This window comes from Pipistrellus kuhlii, unplaced genomic scaffold, assembly GCF_014108245.1.
Source record: "Pipistrellus kuhlii isolate mPipKuh1 unplaced genomic scaffold, mPipKuh1.p scaffold_m20_p_6, whole genome shotgun sequence".
NCBI lineage: Eukaryota > Metazoa > Chordata > Mammalia > Chiroptera > Vespertilionidae > Pipistrellus > Pipistrellus kuhlii.
In genome coordinates, this window is record NW_023425562.1 from 77,768,163 (window position 1) to 77,792,935 (window position 24,773).

Sequence of the window (24,773 nt, forward strand, 5' to 3'; positions counted from 1 at the left end):
TTCCTTAATGAGCAGTTCAGCATTTATATTTAATATTCAAGAAAGAATTTGAGATCAAGAACTTTGGCTAGCCCCGTGGTCGACAAACTGCGGCTCAAGAGCCACATGCAGCTCTTTGGCTCCTTGAGGGTGGCTCTTCCACAAAATACCACGGCCTGGGTGATTCTATTTTGAAGAAGTGGTGTTAGAGGAAGTTTAAGTTTGAAAAATTTGGTTCTCAAAAGAAATTTCAATCATTGTACTGTTGATATTTGGCTCTGCTGACTAATGAGTTTGCCAACCACCTGACTGGCGTGGCTCAGTGGTTGAGCATCAACCTATGAACTAGGAAGTCAGGGTTCAATTTCCAGTCAGGGCACATGCCTGGGTTGGGGGCTCGATCTCCAGAATGGGGCGTGCAGGAGGCAGTCGATCAATGATTCTCTCTCATCATTGATATTTTTCTCTCTCTCTCCCTCTCCCTTCCTCTCTGAAATCAATAAAAATATATTAAGCAACAACAACAACAACAAAAACCAGAACTTTGGCTAGAAAACTCTTGGGTTTGGTTTTGTTTTGTAATTACCATGACAAACCACCATCTCCCCACCCCTTTCCAGATAGTAAATTTCAACAGGTTTTCTTAGACTCAATAGATTGAATGTACTTTGCTCAATATTGAAGTTCACAGTCTTTCTTACCTAAGCCTGAGAATGTTACTTTACCCAAGAGTTTCTTACAAAACATATGGTCTAAGGAGATTGGAGGAGGGTTCAGTGGAACAATGTATGTGACACTAATTTGGAGGAGGAACGTGCTGTACTTTTCAAGTACAAGGTGCTATTAATATTGACAAATGATAGATCTGAATGTCTCTATTTCTCTCTACCACCTTCATCTGCCTACCTGGTTTGCAGGTACATGAATACAGTCCTCTACCCACTCACTTTATAAAAATATAATGCTTAAACTATTCAATTTCTTGACATACAGTTGACTTAATGCATAGAAGAATCATTTTTGATTGGGGCACGACAGATGTTTCAGCTGTTCCTTGCAATTATTTTGAAGATCTGTAGGAGCCCACAGGGTCTTTGTGAAGTGCTATATCTACCTGTAGTGTAAGTACTTACATTAGTCTATTTTTTCCTCTCGCTGAAATAAAATTATTTGGAAAAAAAATGATATTCTTTCTACCTTTACTGTTATAAGGTTAATTTCTGGAAGGAAAAGGCTCTCTTTAGAAATGAACTGGGCAATGCATTTATTAAAATAAAAACTCAACCAAGAGTTACTTTGTCATGGGATGGTGAATGCATCATCTGAAGAAAAGTTAAGGGTGGCAGAGACTAGAAGGTAGAAAATCAATGATCTGATGACTGGAGATATAGCTTACAAACAAGGGGATTCATTTGAAATTGAGTTTTCTCTTCTACTAAATCAATTATTTTTTCAAAACTATATGTAACAATATCTAAAATCAGTGGAAACATTTACTTATTTTGCTCAAAGCAAAACAACAACACAAAAAACAAAGAGTGCCACAGGGAAGGACCAGGTACTGTCTCTATTTCCAGGCCCTTAGAGCAGTTTATTTTTTTCTTCACGCACAAATACAAACACCTTTTAAATATAATCTAAATATTTGGAAGCCATTAAATATAATCTAAAAATATTTCCTCAAAATAATTGCCATAGCTGACTCCCAGGAGGCTACACTAAGGGCATATTATCACAGATGTATAAAAGCAGTGGGGCAGGGTGTTCATGTAAGACACATGGTTCCTGCTCTCTGAATGCATATGGCAGAGAGAGAAAAATAAATGCTTGTTTTCCTCAGCTTTCTTCTCCACGAGGACAAGAACCATGTCTACTGATGCTCACGGCTGTATCCCTTGTGCTTGAGTAAAGTGGGTGCTCAATAATTATTTGTTCAATAAGTGAATGAATGAAATGCAACAACTGGAAACAAACCAATTGTCCATCAATAGAGCAAGGGTGAATCAGAGTCTAATAAACCCAGACAATGAGACTCAATGAAGTTGTTATAAAAGATAATGTGGCTCTGTAACAGGGGCTTCTAACTCAAATGCCTACAGAGATAGGGCCAGCGACATAAATGAGTGAGCTGGGCTGGATGTGACAATAGGAAGTAGTGGGGATTGTGGTAAACTAGAAAATCCGTCTTTTGTGGATCTGAATTAATCACACTCTCTCTACATAAAAGCCTAAGTGACCCGTACGACTGGTCGACTAAATTTACCAGTCAACTGGTTGCTATGACATGCGCTCACCACCAGGGGGAAGATGCTCAACACAGGAGCTGTCCTTGGTGGTCAGTGTGCTCCCAACCTCCAATGGCCGTCCAACTTCCCATAGTCCCTCCCTCCATCCTAGGCAAGACAGTCCCGATTGGCCCTGATAGCTGGCCAGGCTGAGGGACTCCACCCTTGCATGAATTCGTGCACTGGGCCTCTACTCTATAATAATAATATGCTAATTAGACTGGACAACCAAAAGACCTTCTGGATGAAGCCAGGCTGTGAGGGCCGAACCCCTTGCACAAATTTTGTGCATTGGGCCTCTAGTAGTAATATAATGAAAATAAAACAGAATGTAAGACAACTAGAATTTTAGGGGAAATACCAACAGTCATGGAAGCTTTGGCATTTATACATTCAAAGAAATAATGTTTAAACTCCCAGGCACCACCCTTTTATTGGGCAACAGATATTAAAAACAATGGACATTGTGAGATCTGACACTATGAATTCCCTGAAGTCTGCTTCAGAAAATAAAAGTCTCCTACCTCTATCCCTATCCTATGGAAAATCAATTCTAAAGGACTTTTTTTCCCTAACAGTTCAGATTACCCAGTTCCTACTGCTAGAAAATATCACCAAGCAATGGATAGCTCTGGAGGATGAATTTAAGTAATGTGGGACTCATTAGAATTTAAGGATTTGTTTTGAATGGATGGTTTACACATCTCCCATGCTTCATTTGGGTCTCTTGTGTTTTCCTCTCTTTTAAGTAAATAAGTTTAGCATGTTGGTTATTTGGAAGAGAAAGTCATTCTGTTTGACATACATGTTATCTCTCAATTCCATTCAGACATGGGCAAGCTGGATCACACTCAAGGCTCTGACAAGCTATATGGGGACCCCATTTGTAATGCAGATGGGTTTCCAGAAACGGATCAAATGTTCTTTTCTTTCCTGACATTGTGTACAAATTGGTTTAAACATCTCCAATCTTGATCCGCATTTTCAGTGCCAAATTGCAGGGTAAATGGCCAGGAATATGGATGGGGTTCCCGCTATATAAGCTGCCCACACCTACCCCTACGCAGCTTCTCCGTGAGAAACCAGCAACGAGAGAAGAGTTCCTGCCAACAATTTCTAAGAGTTATTTCTCATATGCCTCACTCCCACTGGCAAGGGTGTTGTGTTGTTTTGCTTTGAGGACTAGAAAGAATTCATTAACAGGTTGGGCCTGTGAAATTAGAGTTGCTTTCTTAAAGGATTAAATTCCCAAATACTCATGAACATGAAGACACACGATAATGAAATTCTTATTTTTCATTAAAAGAGAATTAAACCAATGATCTTTTACATGCATTTTTGTCTTTCGTCTTCCTAGTGATTTGGGTGTTAGTTCATTATTATTATTTAAGTTCTTGGATCTTTAGATATTTAATGTGGATGATGCTGTATGCCTGAATTCTTTCAATTCTATATAATAAAGAGCATGGCGAGTTTACCAACTAAGTTATACATATTCATTCTTAGAAAATTATGTTCTCATTTCCTTATTTGAATATCTACAAGTCAGCTTCATCCAAGTTTATGTCACCTTCAGAATTTTTCCAACATCAGTATGTAATTTCGACTATTCATTACTTAATCCTTTAAAAATGCCCATGTTCTTTGTGTCATAAATGTGTTTTCAAAGCAAACCAGATATAATTCCCATAATAAGAAAAGCAGTGTCTTTCCATAAATAGGTAGAACCTTCACAAATAAATAAAAGTAAACAATAATATTAACTTCTAGGTGGATACTGTTGTCTGCTAAAACTCAGGACCCAAGGACAGCTCTTTCTTTATTAAGAAAGGAGTTAGTAGAGTCCTGGCTGGTGTGGCTCAGTTGGTTGAGCATCATCCTCTGTACCGAGAGGGCACCGGTTTGATTCCCTGTTGGGGCACAACCCCTGGTGAGGGGCGTGCAGGAGGCAACCGTTGGATATTCTCGCATCAATGTTTCTCTCTCCCTCTCCCTTCCTCTCTCTGAAATCAGTAAAAAACATATTTAAAAAAAAGGGGGGGGGTTAGTAGAGGTAAACGAAAGGTTATGAAATATTAGCAATAAACAGACTTCCTCTATGATTGAATCTGAAGCATACAAGGGAATTTTCTCACCGCATAATTCACATGCCCTCCACCCCGCCTGCAATTCTTTCTCATGCATGTGCACATGTGTCTTTAGCCTCGGAGGCTGCGCAAGGTGTTCGGGTTTGCCTGCACCGGGAGCGAGTGGCTTACCATTTGTCTGAGGAACGCCATCAGGGAGTTTGCCGGTGGCTTGCGTTCTTCTCTTTTGAGTTTTCCTTCTGCGGGTGCAGGGGTGGCCTCCGCCTCATCATTGAGATCCACTGTTTGTAAGGCGGAGTCTACTTCCTGGGACCTTCTAACCTCTACCGGTGATTCGCACACCACCTGGATTATTTTGCCATGTCATAAGACAGTAGAGAAAACATTGCCCCAGCCATGTTTGATAAAGCAGGGTCCTGGTTGTCCTTCATCCGCCCGGTGGCTACAGGTTAGAATCTATGACCATTTCAAGAGGGAACACTCAGGTTCACAAGGTGCGCTCACCACAGCTGCCAAACAGACGGCTGGGGTGGGGTGGGGGTGGGGGGGCCAAAACCCAGCCCCAGGAAGGTACAGGCTTAGACAGGAAGTACCATTTGGGGACTGCCCCTCAAAACATGCTCCAGATCCCTTCCCTTCCAGAAGGTCCACCTCTGGTGTGCCATCAGGTAAAGTGTGCCTGCCTGTGTAAATATCAGGGGGATCATTCCCCTAAGAGTTCAGCTTTAGAGACCGTGACCTTGACTCCTTCCAGCCCACATTCTAGCACCCCGGGAGAAGCTGTCCTCTGTGTGGAAAGGGTCATGTGAAAGCCCCTCCATCACCAGACTCCACGTCCTCGTTAACTCATTTCCTTCTCCACCCCAGACTGTCATTTGCCATTGCTGCTTAGCTCAGTTCATACTTTCAGAAGAGAAATGAACTTGGCGAAGTTGCTTATGGCCCCCAGCAAGGTGCCTAGTGAGCTCAGGGTCCCCTGATAGTCTGTGGGGATGCTGGCCAGCCCTGGTGCACAGCTGGGAGTCCAGGTCACCTGCCTGTGGGGATGCTGGCCAGCCCTGGTGCACAGCTGGGAGTCCAGGTCACCTGCCTGTGGGGACGCTGGCCAGCTCTGGTGCACAGCTGGGAGTCAGGCTCACCTGTCTCTGATCCCACACGTGTCCTTGTGCATGGCCGCCCTGCCTTTGTGCGGGTTCCTGGTCATACCTGGGGCAGTTTTGGCATTGGCTTTGGCTCCTGCAACAGGACCCAAGTTAACTGAGGATTTATAACTTTGCTTGTTGGTTCCCTCAGGCAGGATTGGCAAACCATTACCAGATCCACCCGAGTCCATTGAGGTAGGGTCTCCAAACTAAGGATGGCTCACATTTTTAAAGGTTGTAAACACTTTTTTAAATGATAGAGCGTGTCCGTCAGACACTGTGTGTGGCCTGTGAGGTCTAAAATCTTGACTCTCTGGCGCCTGACATGCGGTTGCTGTTCCTGCCTTGGAGGGAAGCAGTGTTTGGTTTCCTGGTGCCAGAACCCAGCTTCCTGTCTTGTGCTCACTGTCAGGGAGGCGGGGGGAACGTACTTCCAAAAGCAGAGCATGTGTGTGGGGAACCTTCTCCTGTCCTTCAGGATTTGCAAATGACCCAAATGGTGAAACTGGGCACCTATCACAGTATTGTCCACGAAAGCAGGAAGTTGTCTACCCACCAACAAATCAGCATGCAGGAACACCCTGAAATGAGGCAGTTAAATCTCAGCTCTTTACCCCACCTTTTCTTTCTTAAAATATCGGCACAACTTCCAGCATCTTCGCTTTGTAAACAAAGATCTCAGTTGGAGAGTTACAAACTCCGAAGTCCCAGGAGCCAAGATGCTGGCATTCAGCAGATGACCTCAGCACGGACTGACCAGACCGAAGACAAAAAGGAGGGTGGGGACTACCGTGAACAAAAGGCAGGTGGCCCCATCTACAGGGATTCGAAGCATAGAGCACGGAACCAACCAAAGGAAACACGTGTGTGAGGGCCTGGGACTCTGTTTGGCTTTAGGAAGCCAGTTCAGTCTGGAGCCAAAGGAGAGACTGGACTGGCAGTCCGGGGTGGTGTGGACTCCCACATGGAGGCCGGATTTTTCAATTGCATTTCTGAAAACAAGCATCAGCAACAGGAGCCTGGGGTCAGCCTGCAGCCAGCAGACTGAGTGCAGCCGCCGGCACCAGCCTGCCTGCTCTAAGACTGACGCTGCCCCTCACAGCAGCTAGCACATGCCAAGTCCCCCCTCAGCATCTCTGTGCCAGCATTTGCTCACCTTTCCAAGGGAACAGCATATACATCAGAAGGCTGTTTTCAGAATCAAACCAGGCAAAGCAGGCAAAGTGCTTAGAACAGAGCCTGGTGTGTGATACACTCAGTTCATACTCCTGCTGCTGCATGTGCTGCTATGAGAGATGTTTACCCCACGGGCATGGGGTCCCTGGAATCACCCCTACCCCCCCCCCCCCCCCCCCCCACACACACACATGCACCGTTTAGAGATGATGTTAATAACTACCTGTTCCTGCGCCTGTCACTATGCAAGGCGGTTTAATACAGGCCTCGGTAAGCAGTTTCAGAGACAGCTCAGCGCACAGTGTTATCTCTACCGATGGGAAGAAGCAGAAGGACTGAATGACTTGGCCAAAGTCACACCACAGGTCAGGAGCCATTTCGGGGAGGATGAAGTTGTCTACCAGTAACGGAATATCTAATAGCGACTTAACCAATAATGCTATGGAACAAAATGTCTGAAAGCCAGAAGTTCTGGGATTGGTTTAGCGTAGGGGTGTCGAACTCAATCAGAGAAGGGGCCAAAATCTAAAATCCAGCCTAAATCGCGGGCCGAATGGTTTACTGAACAGTCATAAACTGTCATTGTGATGGAAACGCAGCGGAGTGCAGTGATGACAGCGCGGTGCGGGCCACATTGCAAGGCCTGGCGGGACGGATTTGGCCCGCGGGCCTTGTGTTTGACACATGTGGTTTAGCGGCTCCACAATTTCTCTAAGAACCTGAGCTCTTTCTACCCTTTGGCCCTCACATCCTTGGCATGCTGGCTTTCCATCCTTTTATTTGCTACCTCGTGGATATAAAGTAGCTGCCACAGGTCCAGCATCGCATCCTCTACCCAGGTCCTAAGAAGGAAGGAAGATCACAGCAAACGTCTTTGCTCCCATGAACTGTACTTTAACCCCCTACCTCAGGAGACATTTCATTGGCCAAAAGTTGATAACTACACTAATCACTGGGGAAGAACGTGGAATTATTGGTTTAGACCACATGTGTCAAACACAAGGCCCGTGGGCCAAATCCGTCCCGCCAGGCCTTGCAATGTGGCCCACACTGCGCTGTCATCACTGCACTCCGCTGCATTTCCATCACAATGACAGTTTATGACTGTTCAGTAAACCATTCGGCCCGCGATTTAGGCTGGATTTTAGATTTTGGCCCCTTCTCTGATTGAGTTCGACACCCCTAGTTTAGACTAAACATGATCAAATGCTTTGGGGGTGTAGAATTGCCAACCTTGTCTAAGGTCATGGGAAGACAGGTGGAGAAAGAGAAATTGCCTTAGATAAGTAATGAACTGTCTGATTCACTGTTCAGTTCCAGCAACTAAATGAAAAGGAAAATACACCCCCTATCCGTGGCAAGTACACAGAGACACCCAGAAGAGCGGAGTATATTTTTCTCTGGCAAAACGATAGTGCTCGGTTTCTAAGTTGAGGGGCAGTGACCTCACCCAATCCTACCCATAAAAGTTTCCAGGGACTGCCACTCTCAGAGCACGAGGCCCATTCATTCATTCCCAGGAAGATGTTTTGGAAAGATACATTTTCGTGGCATCTCATGTGAAGCCAGCTCCTTCAGACATGAGTGCACAGTCTTGAAAACTTTGACCATCGCTCTGAAGATCAAGGTCAAACAGACAGTGGGGCTCCACCTAAGTCTCATGAAGTTGGCTCTCCCACCAGAGACCAACAATCTCAGCATCTATTGCAGCAAGAGGCTCTCATGCCTGGGGCAACTGCCCTTCCAGGTACCGCCCACCCATTGTCAGTAGAGAATCTGGGTTGTCATGCAAATGAACGTGAAAGAAGCAACAAGAGCAGAATGGAACAGAGGGGGGTAACCTTGTCCCAGAAGGAAATATAAAGATGTTCTCACAGTTATTAGACTCTTTCAGCCCCCAAAGGATAACAAATGATAAAAGTGTGCTCTGATTTTGCATTTAGTTGGCACTGATTCAACGGGCATTACAAATGTTCACCCAAGTTATTCCCCAGAAGTCCCGGATCCCGTGAGAGGGTGAAAGAGTCCATGGCAGGTGAACAGCCCTGGGAGCATGCAGGAACACAACCTGGGAGATGAAGGCCCATGATCCAACATGCAGATGAGAATGGAATAAGTCTGTGGCATCATGCGTCACTTACATTCTCCTCTGCACCTGTGGGGATGGAATCCTCTTTAACTGACTGAAGGGGAGAAAAAAAACAAAAGCAAGAGTCAGAATGTTACAGACACCAGGGCTGACAGCCTTCGGGTGCAACTCGAGGACGATGCTTTATGTGTGCCTTGTTCCAGAAAGAACTAGAAGGAGCCTACACAAATGTAAGCAGTATAGCAAAATCATATACGTTATGTTTTTTAAAAATGCAACAAAGGGAAAGCGAACAGCCAGATGCAGCCAGGAGAGGGATTGGTATAGAAAGCACCAGCCACAGTCTTGTCTGGAATACGTTTTTCTTGACATTTCCTGGTAACTGATGGAAAGGGAGAAATAAGTTCTGTCTTGCAATATACGGGCACTGCTAGGGAAAAACAAGTGATGATCAGGGGAATTCTGGTAGCAGGACCAGAGAAAGTCCTCCCGTGGTCCTCGGAAAGCAGCAGGCGCTGGGTAACCAGCAGGCCCTCAGCCTTGTTCCCACCATTGCACAGTGGCCAGAGCTAGAAGCTGCTTACGTCAGCCCTCAACAGGGGCCACATTCACCATGTCAAAGCCTCATTCTGGTAAAACATTTCAGTGGAAGGTCAGAGGCCTGGAGTCCAACACATCCAAGTTCAAACACTGTTACTCCCTGTCCTGCCCCAGACAGGAGAGAGGTATCCCAATTCTACCCAAAGCCGATGCCACAATCATTCTGTCAGTCTGCCAAGCGCCAGCTGTGGAGCTCACCTTTGCATCTTTCCTGCAGCTGTCCCTAAACTTTTTCGGGCAATGGTTTACAGACCACTTCAGTCCAGGCTCACTGGACAGATCTGGGCTGTCTTCCCCGAGAAGGAAGCATGAAGAACATGTTTTGCACATTGTTTCCGGCTGTCCATACACGCTCACATCTCTTCTCTTGGATTCAGGTTAAGAACTCTTCCCCATCTCTACTTAGTGCCAAGTCCTGCCTTTCTTTTTACCTTTAAAACATCCAGAGGAAGGGAAGACGGGAACTGACATTTACAAATCCATCTTTTGCACTTGGCGCTTTGTATATGTTCTCTCACCTACTGTGGCCCGGAGCTGTAAGAATAGGCATCCTCAGTTACTCAGCAGGAAATGGAGGCACAGAGAGGGGCAATCACTTGTCCCAGGTGGCACAGCTAAAAAATGGTGGCGATGGTTCTTGGGACAAGATTTCCTCCTGCCAGGATCAGAAACACTTTTATTTTATTTTATTATTATTATTTTTTTTGGTGGTGGTGGTGGGTGTCTGTGTGTCTTTCCCCATTACAGACTTCTTTCTCTCTAGACTTCAGAGTGGATCATTTATTTGTATTTATCTCCTTCTCATACTGACATTTACCTGAGCACAGACATGCCCCTGAAAAAGTTGTGGGTTTTCTGGAAGCTTCTGATTGTCAAGAAGCCCTAGGCCATTCAGAAGTGTAGCTTCTTGGAATTATACCCTTTCCCCTTGAGACCAGTTGCATGCTACTTAATATGATGAACAGGTGAGGAATTAAGCAATATTTTGAAAGCCAGACGGCCTCAAACTTGACCTGCCAAAGTTTCAAGAGGCAATATACTGCCTGCCACGTTAGGGGGAGACAGTCCTCCCACCGTTTCTGAATAGCAGCTTTCAGTTCTTCAACCTCCTTCCCGGCCCCGCTGGATTCCATGTCTGGGAAGTCCTGGCCCTTGTCGCTGGCGGTGTTCCAGACGGGACTGGGAACCCAGTGAAGATGATGGTGAGAAGCAGGAGCTGCTTTGGGACATGATGCTCCTGTGATCGTTGTCCTGGTTTCAGACTTCCAGATCTTTCTGACATTTCACAAACTCGAATTAAGTTCTGATTACTTAAAGTCTTGTTGAAAGGAAGGTGGGCACGGTGGCGCAGAGAGAGGTGCCTGCCCGTAGCAAGGGGAGATTTTCCTCCAGTGTCACTGAGGGGGGGGGTCGGGAAGAGGAGGTAACTCCAGGCCCTGTGACTGGTCACCCTTTGCACATTTCTGTCCATTTCCACACTGGCCCGTGCGTGTCGCCTTTATGCCAGCAGGGGCTCAAATAGCCAGTTGGGGTAATTGGGTAAGTGAACAGCCGGGCTCCTGCCCCTTCGGTGTTGGTCACACGTCAGAGACACCTGCTCAGAGCCCACGTCTGGACCAGCTTGCACGGCGAGTTTGTGGCTCGAAACACCAGAATTTTCTAGCGCTTCTTAGCACTTTATAACATTTTTACAAGAATGATTGTACAACTAAAACATTTTAATTAATTAATTAATTTTTAATCTTTATTGTTTAAAGTATTACATACATACATCCCCTTTTCCCCAACTGATCCCTGCTAGCCTGCCACACCCTCTCACCCCAGGCCTTCACCACCTGTGGTCTGTGGCCCTGGGTTTTGCATATATGCAGACAGGTTCATCGGTTAATCTCTCCTTACCCACCCACTATCCCCACCTTCCCTCTGAGATTTGACAATCTGTTCCATGCTTCTACATCTCTGAGTCTCATCAGTTTTTTTTTTCTTTTTGTTTATCAGTTTGTTTTGTTAATTAGATTCCACATATGAATGAGATCGTGCAATATGTGTCTTTCTCTGCCTGGCTTATTTCTCTCAGAGCACTATGCAGCAGTAAAAAAGAAGGATCTCTTACCCTTTGAGACAGCATGGAGGAACATGGAAAGTATTACTGTAAACTTGTTTTAACTTAAAGAAAACAAAGGTCTCAATTTTATTTCCAATTAGAACAGACGCTCCCGTGAGACTGTAAACTACAGGAGGTCGGCCATCTCCCCACTGTTGCCTTTTCTTATTGATGGATTGATTGACTGAATCTATTGGGGTGACACTGGTTAATAAAATTAGGTTTCAGGGGTACAACTCTACAACATGCCATCAGTATACTGTGTTGTGTGTTCACTACCAACGCCCATCACCACTTGTCCTCCTTCTACCCTCTTCTGCCTCCCCCATCCCCTTTCCATCTGCTAATCCCATAAGGTTGTCTGACTGTGAGGCTTTTGTTTTGTTTTTTCTTAATCCTGTCACTTTTTCATCCAGCCCCCTCCCCCTCCCCTCTGACAGCTGCAGTACTATTTTCCATATCTATGAGTCTGTTTCCATTTTGTTTTTTAGAGAAAGACAAGACTCATATGATTTCACTTACACTAGAATCTAATGAACAAAATAAACTCACTGCTGACTTTTCAATGCTGATTACTTGGCACAAAGTATTTAGCACAAAAAAAGTCAGCACTGATGAAAGAAACCAATTAAAAGTACGCTCCCGATTTTACCTCCAGAGGGCGCTGTTCTTTCTGACCAGGTGAAAGAAGGAAAGACAAGATTTACCATACAGGGGATTAGTTTTAGTAAATTTTATAATCTACTAAAGAAGTAAAGCCAGATAATGTTGGGGGAAAAAGAGGGAAACATAAATAAATGAAATTCTGTTATTAGGGAGATAAATGCCAAGTACCCCCCTTTTATCTCCAAGGGAAAAGCTTGAATTTCAAAGGAAAACCAGCATGCCTCTGATACGTCACCAAGGGAAGAAAGGATGAAGCGCTGAAGCTTGTTGGCTTAGAGGCCTCCACAAACCGGGTGGCCCAGAAGGCCGAGAAGTGGATGTGGGTAGTGCTCACCCCTCCTGAGCGGAGGCCAGGAAATCACTTCTGTGTTGGGCACCTGTTAGGGTTTTACCGGAATGACTCCACACCACCCTGGCTTCCTTTCCATGATGTAGGTGCTCTTATTGTTTGCATTTTACAGCTTAGGAGACTGAGGCTCAACCAGGCATACTGGGACTCAAAGTCAGATCTGTTTGACACTAGACTTTTAACCCTTACGTAGGGGTCCTCAAACATCTGATACTTCCCGGCCTCCTATGCGGTTTTTGCCTGTTGTATGTGCCATCAGGTGGCAGTCACGGGGGAGTGACATTCAGATTTCCCCGCCTCCAACTGTCATAACTTCAGCATCCTTGATGCCCAGGCCAGCTCTCCCTGGCTACTCTCAGCCCAGGTCTGAGCACTGGGGTGCTGGGTCATTTCTGCCCAATGTGTGGCCCCAGAATGCCCAGTGTCTGTGCTGGGAATCCCCTCTAGCTCAGTCCACCCTCAGGTTGAGGGACCTTCTCCCCTCCATTCCCTCCCTCAGCCACAGGTCACAGGTGACCGGTTCTCACGGGTGGGCAGGCTCCCTGCCTCCTCCTGCCACTCCCCGTTACCCTTCATTCTCATTCTCCTCTAGCACATCAATTCTGTCTTGGGGTCTGCTTCTTAAAGGACCCAATGTACCTTTATTTACTTACTGTCAGTACCATGGTTTATGCTGCACTTTCCTTGCAATTGGGCTGCTTTGAAACCTCTCTCTTACCTTAAACAAAATATATGTTAAACCAAGTTCAATGTGTCAGTACTGTTTTTCCTAATACACTTTAAATGTATATATCTACCTAATAAAAGAGTAACATGCTAAGTGATTGCACCTTCACAACAACTACCAGCCAATCAGGAGTAAGTATGCAAATTAACCCAACAAAGATGGTGGGTTAACTTGCATGGTGATGAAGCAGGCATTCCTCGAAACCTCAGCTTCTCCGGGCAGCATGAGAAGGTGGCTCTGGGCCAGAATGGAAAGGTGTCTCTGGACCAGAGCAGAAAGGCTGCTTAGGCCAGAGCACAGGTGATGCTGGCAGCCAGAGGAAGGAAGGCCCATTCTTGCATGAATCTTCATGCTTCAGACCTCTAGTATTTAAATAAAAATAAAACTGTTTGAATATGGGCCACCAAACTCAGTGCCCTGCCACCCCTATGTGATGTCACTCACTAGAAATTGTCTCCTACACTATATTGCTGATAAAATAATTTTAAAAATAAGCGATTGGTGGTTGGTGAGGGAAGAGGGTTTGAACTGGACACCAAATGACATCACCCAATGTTTTCACTTTGTGTCGGAGTTTGTTTCTGGGCAGGATCTGGACGGAAGAATTCCTCAGGACAGAAAAACACCCGCGAGGACATTCAGAAATCCAGAAGAAACTCAGGATTCTAGACGAGAGAACAAACTCACTCCCCAGCAGCGCCTGGTTCATCGCCTGCCTGGCCGTGGGTGCCAGGTGGCATGGGTTTTTATGGAATTACTAAATTAGATTTCCCCAGCTCTAGAGATCACACCCATCGCCCACCTCACCCACCACGTCTTGCTCATCATTTGGCCACATTGGAAACAGGCGAGACTTGGGAACATGCATGGCTGCTGGGGCGGACTCGCAGTGACGACCAAGCAATAGCTCTCAGAATGACTCAGCCCCACCCAACCATCTCCTCGGACGGCTCCAGCTCCTCAGTTCTAGAGAGGAAAGAATCAGACCCTGGTTTACGTTTTCCCATCACAGAGCACATTGTGTACTTGCCCTGGTGGAAACTGGCGGACACCTTGGCTTTTCCTAAGAATCATGAAACCTGGTGCTTCTAGAGTCTGATTATATCTGGCAGTGCAAACAGAGCCCAGCTCTCTCGCCGGGGAGAGAGCACTCAGAGGAAGCCAGGGGGATAATGAGTGATTTTCAAAAGACAATGAAATCATGAAATACCACAGCCCTCAGTCATGAACTGGAGTAATTCCAAGAATGAAATATTCTACTTGTTCATTTCCCTTCCTTTCCCACGAAACACATGTTTATACTATGCCAGGCATGTCATTCTGAGTCAGTGAGTAAGTCTTCTACTCAATGGCTACTTGAGTCATTTTGGAGAAGAGAAAGAAACACCACATGTTGCTGAGTTCATTGATTGGCTCAACGGAAATAATTTCTCAAGTCACCCCGGCCCCATGCACACTCCACATCTTGAGACCAGCGCTTACCTTTTTCCAGAACAGTTTGCTCAGAGGCAGAGAGGGGGGGCCCCCCTTCTGCTTGGCACCCTCCTTTGCCGTTTCTGTGGGTGTAGGATTCTTGGCTGCCCCTTGGGTCTCCTGGGGTACAACGGTGGCTTTGTCTGACTTCAGGTCTGCTGACCGAGCAGGTGACTTTTCAGCACCCTATAGAGTTTAGAAAAAAATTCAAAATGATTTCCAGATCTCCAAAGTGAAAGATCTCTCTTTTACCAACATGGGCTGGGGTTGTGCATGTTAATTTTCTTCATGCTTTTCCAAATACGCTACTATGAATGTGAGTTTGTGTTAAAATCTTGGAAAAAGTAAAGAGACGTTCCTTTTGGACAAAAATACCATGGAAGCATCATTGATCATGTTTATGTAAGTAGCTCATTCTCTGTTAGAAGGTTAATGCGTACCCAGGCCGTTGGTCTTCAGGTGATGTTGATCATGTTCCTATCAGTCAAAACATTTTGAACATGCACCTCCAACACGCAGTCTATTTATCGTATAGAGATGCATTGTTTTACTAACCCCAGTTCAAAATTAAAGAAGGGTTAAATAAATATAATTTAAAATGGAAGTTCTCAATTTTCCTCCTATACTCCACTGTGGAGATCCCTGACCCAGGCTATAAATGAGTAGGAGACAAATAGACGGGGTGAAAGGCTCTTAAGAGAGCCCTCAAAACCCCATTTCTTCACCTTTAGATGGAGCCTCTATATCTAAATTAGAAATAATTGAATAGATTGTAATTGACTCAAAACTTCAAATGTTATTAATTTTATCCCTATTTTCTCTCTCCCCTTTCTTTCTTCCTCCCTCCTTCCCTCCCTCTCTCTCCCCTTCCTTCCTTCCTTCCTTCCTTCCTTCCTTCCTTCCTTCCTTCCTTCCTTCTTTTCTTCCTTCCTTCCTTCCCTCCATCCCTCCCTCTGTCCCTTCCTTCCTTCCTTCCTTCCTTCCTTCCTTCTTTTCTTCCTTCCTTCCCTCCATCCCTCCCTCTGTCCCTTCCTTCCTTCCCTCCTTCCTTCTTTTCTTCCTTCCTTCCTTCCTTCCTTCCTTCCTTCCTTCTTTTCTTCCTTCCTTCCTTCCCTCCATCCCTCCCTCTGTTCCTTCCTTCCTTCCTTCCTTCCTTCCTTCCTTCCTTCCTTCCTTCCTTCCTTCCTTCCTTCCCTCTTTCCTCTCCTCTCTCCCTCTCTTCCTGTCCTCCTTCCCCATTCTCTCACTCTCTCTTCCTGTCCCCACTCTGGGTGGCCACGCTGAGGTTCAATTCCAGGATGTCTGACTTCCTTAGGGACAGGGCCATGACCTCTCATGTTCTGCCTCCTCCTGAGTCTTGGGGTAAAGGGAGAGTTAGAAGGAAGATAATCTCAATTGATCTTGACATGAGTGAACACCGGCATTAGCAATTTTTTTTCCTCTTAAAAATATTTTTACTGATTTCAGAGAGGAAGGAGAGGAAGAGAGAGATAGAAACATCAATGATGAGAGACCATCATTGATCGGTTGCCTCCTCCACGCCCTCCACTGGGGACTGAGTGCAAAACCCAGACATGTATTCTGACCGGGAATTGAAACACGACCTCCTGGTTGACATCATCTATGGAGCCACATGGGTCTGGCCAACATAACCAATTTTAACACTGGGTCCATCTGACCTGACCTCTTTTAAGCATCTTCATTTTATGATTTGTGCTCCAGGAGTTCGCGGCATAAGCCCTTTCAATTCCACGGATGTCAGATCTCTGACTAAAGGGGAAAAATCCGGCAGTAAAACTGGACTGTGGTAATTCAATAAGTTTCATGGTACTTTTGAGCCAATGCCCGAATTTTCACAGATGGGGAAACTGAGGAACATGATCAGCCCGTCATTAATTAGGGGCCACAGCCTGGCCTCAACTCTGAACTTTGGCTTTCCACGCAGCACATCACCTCTTCATAGGGTGTTCGCAAAGAACATCAATTTGACTATTTATGTAAGCCACACGCTATGTTTTCTGTGCCTCTTTGAAGAGGGAGAAATTCTAGAACATGGGCATCTTGGGGGCTTCATTTGTGAGTGTGGAACCCTCATACAGCTTTGGCTGAATGGGCTGAGCACAATGACGGGGCAGCCATGACCTGGACAGATACCACAGCACCTCAGGGTAAGTAGCAAGCAACGGATTTACCATCCAAACTGTGATGGCGCTAGCAGGATTGATGATTGCCCCTGGGAAAACCTGAGTGGGGACAGGGGCACTTCTAGGCGTGGCAAAAGCACTCTAAATCGATGCCCATCTGCGAGCCTGGGGTCACGCCCAGTGTTTGGGGATAAATGAGAAGGTTCCAGTCTGAGGCAATGCAGATTCAGATTCATCCAAGGAGAGCTGACACTTTTACTCTTTATAGCAAGAATGTTATTCCATATATTAATTCCAGGCCTCTCCACTTTTTTAGGCTACAGAATTCTTTTTATAGGATGAAAATTGAGACTTAGAGAAATGAACCTAGGCATTAACCAGAACTGGTATCCATTTAGAGCAAAACTAGAAGATAGTAGTTCATCCTTGAATTTCTTTTATTTTGTTTTGTTAATCCTCACCCCAGGATATTTTCCCATTGGTTTGTAGAGAGAGTGGAAGTGAGGGGGAGAGACAGAGAGAGAGAAAATTGATGCGAGAGAGTCACATCAATTGGTTGCCTCCTGCATGCACCCTGACCAGGCCAGGGATGGAGCGTGCAAACTTGCCCTTGACCAAACCCATGACCTTTCCATTCTTGGGATGATGCTCTACCCACTGAGCCAAACCAGCTAGGGCTTGGATTTCTTCTTTTCTGATATAGGTAACAATAAAATCAAGAAGAATGACTTTAGTCACACCTCCTGTAATCATGCCACAAGGTTTATGGAGAGAATCTGGCTGTCAGTTTCAATGGCCCTATTTTCCTATCTTTTTACACAACAGGATAATCAAGTAAAATAAACTGTCCTAGGTCTGTAGGTAAGAGCCAGGGAGAACAACCAAATGGCTGCATACGAGAAATAAGAATATTTGGGAATCCCCTTACTCCCCTTTTACACGAAAACAGACTGAGTGTAACTCAAGGCAAAACCCCAAAGCCCTTGCATGCGAATGACAGCATCCAGAAAGGGACTGCCTCTGCCCTTTCCAGTCCTTTCCCAATCCCGCCCTACCCAACATGCACCTCAGGGGCAGGAGGGGAGGCCAGGGATTTGGGGAAGTCCTAGGAAGACTGAACTTGGGTGGTCCAGGGGGAGGGGATTCTGGGTGTGAAATGAATGTCCTCAGGAAATGCAGGTCTGGGGCAGGGGGTACTCAGCTCACACTTCCAAGGCCCATGCTCACCGAGGCTCCAGAGAAGCTCAGCTGGATTCCCTGTGTGAGGCCTGTGACGTTTCACTAGCTCTTCCCAAACACAGCACCCTGCTTTCTAATGTTCCCTCTCCCATTGCAATTTCTATCACCCCTTTCTCTCTTTACAGCACAAAAGAAATCCTGTATGAAAATTGAAGAATGGCTTCCTAACACATTTATGCAAATATAGATTCACCCATGAGACTTTCTATGGAGCTTTTATTTGCATACACAATCCTGGGACTATCACATCCAGCTGGGGGCATTTTTTAATAAGATCATTCAACTTAGTGCAGAATGATTGATATTTTAGACACATTTTCAAACCTGCTGGTCCAATTCAAGGGTGCTTCTAACTGATTGGCTTCAGACCAGCACTGGCATCTTCTTAGACATGAGAAGAGTGGAATCTCCCAAAGGACCCAGAAGGATCCTGAGCTAGAACTTGTTCTGCCCTTCATTGTTTGGTTCTGCCTGGGTTTTCATGTGGGTTCAGTATAAGCTCAGTTAATGCAGGCGATGGGTGGGACAGGCCCCAGAAAGATAAAATTGTTATCTGTAAGTTAGAGGAGTGTTTCCCAAAGTGTAGAAAGCATTCCACTGATGGAATCAGAGATGATTTTACATTGCAAGGAGATATGACATGAAATGATACTCAAATAGTGAAAATACTTTTCCTTTTTTAACTCTCATCGAATTATTCCAAGAAGCTTTGGGGGACATTCTTGGTCTGCTGGTGGCTAACTGCCTTTCAGTAAAGCTCTAAAGGGCATTCGATTTGGACTTAACACAAATATGGTAACTAGAATGTGAGCTCTTTTTTTATTAGCCACATTAATAGTTACCTTCTCCTTATGAGGATTCTGATTTCCTATGTAAAATGTAACATGAAGTTTCTTTTAAAGATGCCTTTCCATAGGAAATGAGTTGACTTCAATATAAAAATATCAAATAAATAATAGTGTATATGACAATAGTGATGACGGTGGCATGCATACTTTCAACATTTGGGAAACACTGGGTTAGAAGAATAGTTTCAGAACCCTGGTCCACGCTAGGAAGAAACCAGTGTGAGATGTTTATAAATATGGAGACTTTAAACAATTGTACTGAAATTTGATTTACAGAATCTTGAATCCCCTTTTAAAGTTCCAACCACCCAAAGCTCTCTCTTCCCTGAAGCGGAGCTGGGTGGATGCGGAATGGTATGTGCGTTGTGTGGTGAAGACCAGAGTTCCTTTCCCCCCTCCTCGTTAACAAATACAGACCTTATGCCTAAAGAACCGTCTAAAGGAGAGTCCTAGCCTGGGGCTATTCAGGTGCTTTTTCTTGGCGCCTTTCGCCTGGATCTCGGATGTCTTCTGCCCAGCTTGCCCATCACAGACAGTTTCTGCTTTGCACGCCTTTTGGGCAACAGCAGCCACAGCTTAGAACTTTCTTTTTAGACAAAATCCATTCCCTCCATTGTTTGTTAAGTACATTCAAACACTTTGACAAATCGCTGCTGGTATATCAACTGCATCCCCCAACCACAAGGCATCATGTGGCTGTTTCTCTCTTTAAAACCCACAAAGGTGATTTGCTAAAGTCCATGGCAGGCACACATGGGTTTTCGGCAACCTGGTTCAGTGCCCCAGATGAACACAACTTTATTTGCTAAAGGCAATGACAGAACATTCCAACTGTGTCTATAGGACATTAAAATACATTTAACTTTGTAGATGAAAAATCTACAAAGTTAAAAAGGTAATACAGTCCCTACTTGATCGATTTTTGCGTCCTAGAATCAAGCGACTTTCATTCCCAAATGAACCTTCTTTAATTTAGTGTTAGGGACTTCAGGGACACAGTATCGCCCACAAAAATGTCAGCTGACTTCAAGGTAGGCAGATCTCCCAAGCCAAGTTTCTAGTATGAGCCAGTCCACTGAGCCAAAGTGGTGAGTGATTGGAACTGAAGTAGCCCAACCACAACCATTCAGAATTGTTTACTCGAGTTACAAATGGGGGGCGATTTTGTGTGGAGTGTACAGCGTGCTAAAAATTTCCCAAATGGAAGGATAGACAAAGGGTATAGACATTTCAAAGTATGATTCCAAGAACTGCAGTAGAAAACATGTCAAAAAGACCAGGTATGAGAACCAGGGCTGTAGAAAGAGGTCTGTGTGTGTAAAGGACAACCTACATTCACAAAACCTTCCTTTGAAAATAGACTCCACCAGTAGGCACCCCTCAGCTGTCTGGGCAGGACAGTGAGATTTTATCAGCCAGGCACATTCAGTTGGGACCACATTCTGGGTGGAGGACTAATATCTGAGCAGCTGAAGTGAGTGAGAGCATCATGTCACTTAGGCCACAAAACACACCCACATACCCCCCTCTTTATAGCTTATTGTGCTATGTATCCTCAAACAATACAAAACACAGACCAAAAGAGAAACTGGACCCAAACATTCATTGAACTTGACACTGGCTGTCTTACAGAAAATGAATAATTCCATAGAAAAACACATGTACATGGCTCAGATATCTATTTTTTCTTTAATTAAAAAAAAGCATGTTTTTATTGTTTTCAGAAAGGAAGGGAGAGAGAGAGATAGAACCATCAACAATGAGAGGAAAATCATTGATTGCTGCCTCCTGCCTGCTCCCTATTGGGGATTGACCCTACAACCTGGGCATATGTCCTGACTGGGAATTGAACTGTGGCCTCCTGGTACAGGTCAACACTCAACCATGGAGCCTCACTGGCCACACTCTAGTCCTATGTAATAAAAGGCTAATATGCAAACAGTCCCCTCAATCAAGTATTTGGGAGTTCGACCAATGGGCAGGGCCAGCCGGCCAACTGCCCCCAGAGCCCACCCCTGGCTGGCTAGACCCCACCTGTGCACGAATTCATGCACTGGGCCTCTAGTTTTTCAATAAAAGAATAAAGTTTTAGAGAAATCAGCCAGTACCAGACAAATGTAATCATGGTGCTGTCTGCCTTACAGTGGTTATGGAAATAGGGATTACCGACATTTCAAGAGAGTTCCATGGTTTACCAGGCATTGTGCAACTTTCACTCAATCCTGGACCGGAGAGATCAAATCTTTACTGTCTCCATTTTACAAATGTGGAGATTTGGGTTCAAACAGGTTAGAATTACATAGCAATTGGGTTGTAGGACCAGAGCTCAGACACAGGTCTTCTGTGACAAATTCTAGGATCCTTTTCATAACTTAGCCCCTTCAGATATGGGCAGCAGATATATCGGGCTGGCCAAACCATTTATTTGGTCGTAGTGTCTTTCAAAACACTCTTAGTTATTAAAAGGAGGATGCAAGACACTGAGCTGTCACCAAGCTAAACTTTCTTTAGGAGCCCTTGGACTTTATGCCATCTGATCCACTAGAGATAATCAGTTCTGTCAAGTGTGAAGGGGAAACATCTCTAGAAAATAGTTACTTCAAAGAAAGTTTATTTTGAGGGGAACTGACTGAATTTCAGGATGATAGAGAAAAAAATCTCGGCTCTCTAGGGCAACCTAACTCCTTGGGCGTGTCCACTGGCAACTACCTCATTTCATCAAATAATTGCCTTGGCAGCGAGATTTATTTCCCCCCCAAATGACATGAAAAAGAAGGAACATATTTTTTAAAGACCAAAAATATAGCAGCCTTTACTTCCACTATAAATTGAGTCTCACTTCGTTCTCATTTCCATGAGCTAATTTTGACTATATTCCCTGGGTTTCTCTACATACAGATGAAGAGAAAAGATGATAGATAATTATTAGTATTCTACTCTTCTTCTATATAAGAAATGGGTTATTGTGGCATTATTTAGTCAGAATTGGCATGTACTTCAAGCTCCCCATTAACATTTTTATTAAAATTCCATGAACATAAATGAAGCATTTAAAAGACAATCTATTAAATTGCTAAATATGTATGTCCACCCACAAAAATTCAAGAAACAAAGAAGCAGATACCAATGCAAATCCAATTCTACACACAAACCCAAACACAAACACGCTTCAAACTACCTACCGTGTCTTCCAGATCCTTCTTTGTTTCAGCTTTGTTCGATGACACCTTAAAAGTTTGAGAAATCAAATGTTAAAACTTATAGCTCTTTGGGGTGATTTTACTTCATAGACACATAGTTTTAGGTCATTCTAATTCACTCTACAGTTAAAAAAATGTAACCAAAAATTTTTTTTAATAGAGTAGAAACACACAGGCTTCTGGTATACCTAGTATACAAAAGTTAACAAAATGGAATGTTTTATAACGAAATGCATCAGATCTCATACATTCATCAAAAAGTTTGACCACATTAAACAATTGACTGATGGAATGCCAAAGACTTTCCATCGGTTCTGCCACGAATCTAACAAACAAACAAACTACCCTTTGGTGTTTTTTGGGTTTTGCCTCTGAAGTTAGTCTTGACCTTTGGAAGTAGCCCAGACACACTTGGAGCTGTCTGTTTAATGACAACTTCATTACAAGCTCCTTTCTGAGTATCTGGCATGTGACAGGCCATGGGCTCTTCCCTGAAGGGTTGAAGATGAGCAAGTCATGGGAGACATGGGTCCCTGCCTCCATCCAATTCAAATGGTAGACTGAGCTGGAACAAGATAAGAAGCGGTTTCTATCGTTTTATTGGCCATGTGCCTGTCAAAATGCTCTGATGGGTTAAGAACTTTAGGAAGTATTCTCCAGTTATTTTCATGATCAATGACCATCCAATTGCAATACAGCTCCACTACAATACAGCCCAACGTTACGGAGTTTGGGTACCCATGGTTTCCATTTCCGAAGTCTCCCTCACGAAAGGCCTGCTATAACAGTTTCCTTTCAAAACACATCTTGCTGCTGTTCTCCAGCGTCCCAGCTGCATCATTCAAACAATGACATGCAAATGTGCATTATTCTTAGAATAACAAAACCTTTGAGCAATAGAATTGAGGGGGAAAGGAAGGAAACGACTTACCAGTGTTTTAAAGAAGCTCATGACGGAATTATTGTCCTCAGTGATAGCTGTTGTCTGGGGGTCCTCCTTGGCAATCTCCAATTCTTCAGGGTCCCGAGGGAGAGAGCAACTCACAGGTGTGACTTCCTGTCCCTTGTCTACGCCTTCAGCTATGTCCTAGGAGCAAAACAGCTTTTTCACAGTTGCAACTTGTTGAATGCGGACTCTCAAAGTAATATTTTTGCTTCACACTCTTTTCTCCCTTGCCCCCTAATTCCAGCCATACTTCCTCTGCCCACGGGTGTGCAGAACAATCAGGAGCTTATGAGAGTCATTCTTCCTCCCCCTTCTGCTCTTTCTAACATATTCAGCATTTGCAGCTAAGCTAGTTGGAGGGGCATTGTTTGGAGGGTAACAAACACAGCCGTGCACGTTGCATTCCAAACAAAAACCCTTTTCTCCCAATTCTGCAAAGGGGCTGTGTGTGATGCCAATGGCCTCCATCTTTGTGGTCTCCTAGTCCAGTGACCTCAGGGACATGTCTGAGCTCTCACAATCCACACAATGGTGAATCATAGCAACTGAAAAAGGAACTGATATTTTAAAATAAGAATTGTGTTGTCTGGATCTGGTTGTTTGTTGGTGCCGGGAAGGTGATATAGGGACCGAGTTTCTCTCTCACTCAGCCAGGGTGTAGGGTACATTCTGACTCTGTCCTGTCTCATCCCCGCTTCTATGACCCTGGGTCAAGCCCTGGCCATCTCTCCAGCCCATGACTGCTGTGACCACCCCCGACCCCCGTCTGCTTGGACTCCTCCAATCCACGACTGACTCAGCAAACCCCAGCCTCCCACTCCTTCCTACCCTCCAAAGGCTTCCTATGGCCCATGGAGTGAAGGCTCCCAGGTCTTACATGGTCTGGCCTATGACCTCATCTCCAGCCTCCGGGTGGCACTCTCTCCTTCACTCCACTCTCTCCAGCCACCTCAGAGTTTCTCAAACATACCAGAAGCTAGTTCCAACCTCAAGGCTTTCTATCTGGAACATTCTTCCTCTCTGCCTGTGCATGATTTTCATTCATCCTTCAAGTCTAAGTCATCTCCATCCCCCACCCCCCTGTTCCGAGAGTATCCCTTGCCCTTTTCTGTCTTAGCTATGACAACATTTCCCTTTATTTACTCAGTATCTGTCCTTTTCTTCCTATTCCCTTAGATTGGAAGCTTGACAAAGACAGGTTACATCGGCTTGATTACTGCTGTTTCTTTAATATCCAGGGCAGGGAGACCCACAGCAGGCATTCAGAACACATGGACCATTTGACTACTTAATAGGTGAATGGATGTAAATAAATGTTACATAAATGGGATGGTGCTACCTGTATCAACTCATCCCCCCTCCCCCATCCCCCCCACACACATAGTAAAATAGTGCAAACACCTTTCCATTGCAATACATTTACATCTGTATCATCCTTCAGGTCTCAGCTGCTATTCTACTGTTGGGTTGTGACATTATTTGATATCTCATATACTTATCAATGGACACTTACTGTTTTACATCTAGGATATTATAAACAGTGGTTTTAATCAATCATGTGTATCTACATTTCCTTTGAGTAAATTCCCAGAAGTGAAATTTCTGGGTCAAAAAGTGTGCCCATTTTATAACTTTATATAAACTCACACACAAAAAGGAAGATTTCACCAGGTCTGACTTTGAATCTGAAAAGCTGTTTGGTGGCAGGTGATACATGGA

The 24,773-nt window shown here is 44.7% G+C and overlaps 1 protein-coding gene across 8 annotated transcripts in view; it reads right to left on the reverse strand.

Annotated features, from left to right (window-relative positions):
* Positions 1–24,773, reverse strand: part of BCAS1 (brain enriched myelin associated protein 1) — a 76,883-nt gene that overhangs the window by 16,261 nt on the left and 35,849 nt on the right. For 2 of the 8 annotated variants that reach the window (XM_045574437.1, XM_036418814.2), the window contains exons 5-10: positions 23,040–23,195; positions 22,091–22,135; positions 19,326–19,460; positions 14,687–14,863; positions 8,811–8,852; positions 4,523–4,696 (exon numbers count right to left, since the gene is read on the reverse strand). In XM_045574437.1, coding sequence (XP_045430393.1) covers positions 4,523–4,696; positions 8,811–8,852; positions 14,687–14,863; positions 19,326–19,460; positions 22,091–22,135; positions 23,040–23,195 — 729 coding nt within the window. The remainder of the gene's footprint in view (positions 1–4,522; positions 4,697–8,810; positions 8,853–14,686; positions 14,864–19,325; positions 19,461–22,090; positions 22,136–23,039; positions 23,196–24,773) is intronic. The other 6 variants (XM_045574439.1, XM_036418816.1, XM_045574440.1 and 3 more) reach the window with 5 other exon arrangements.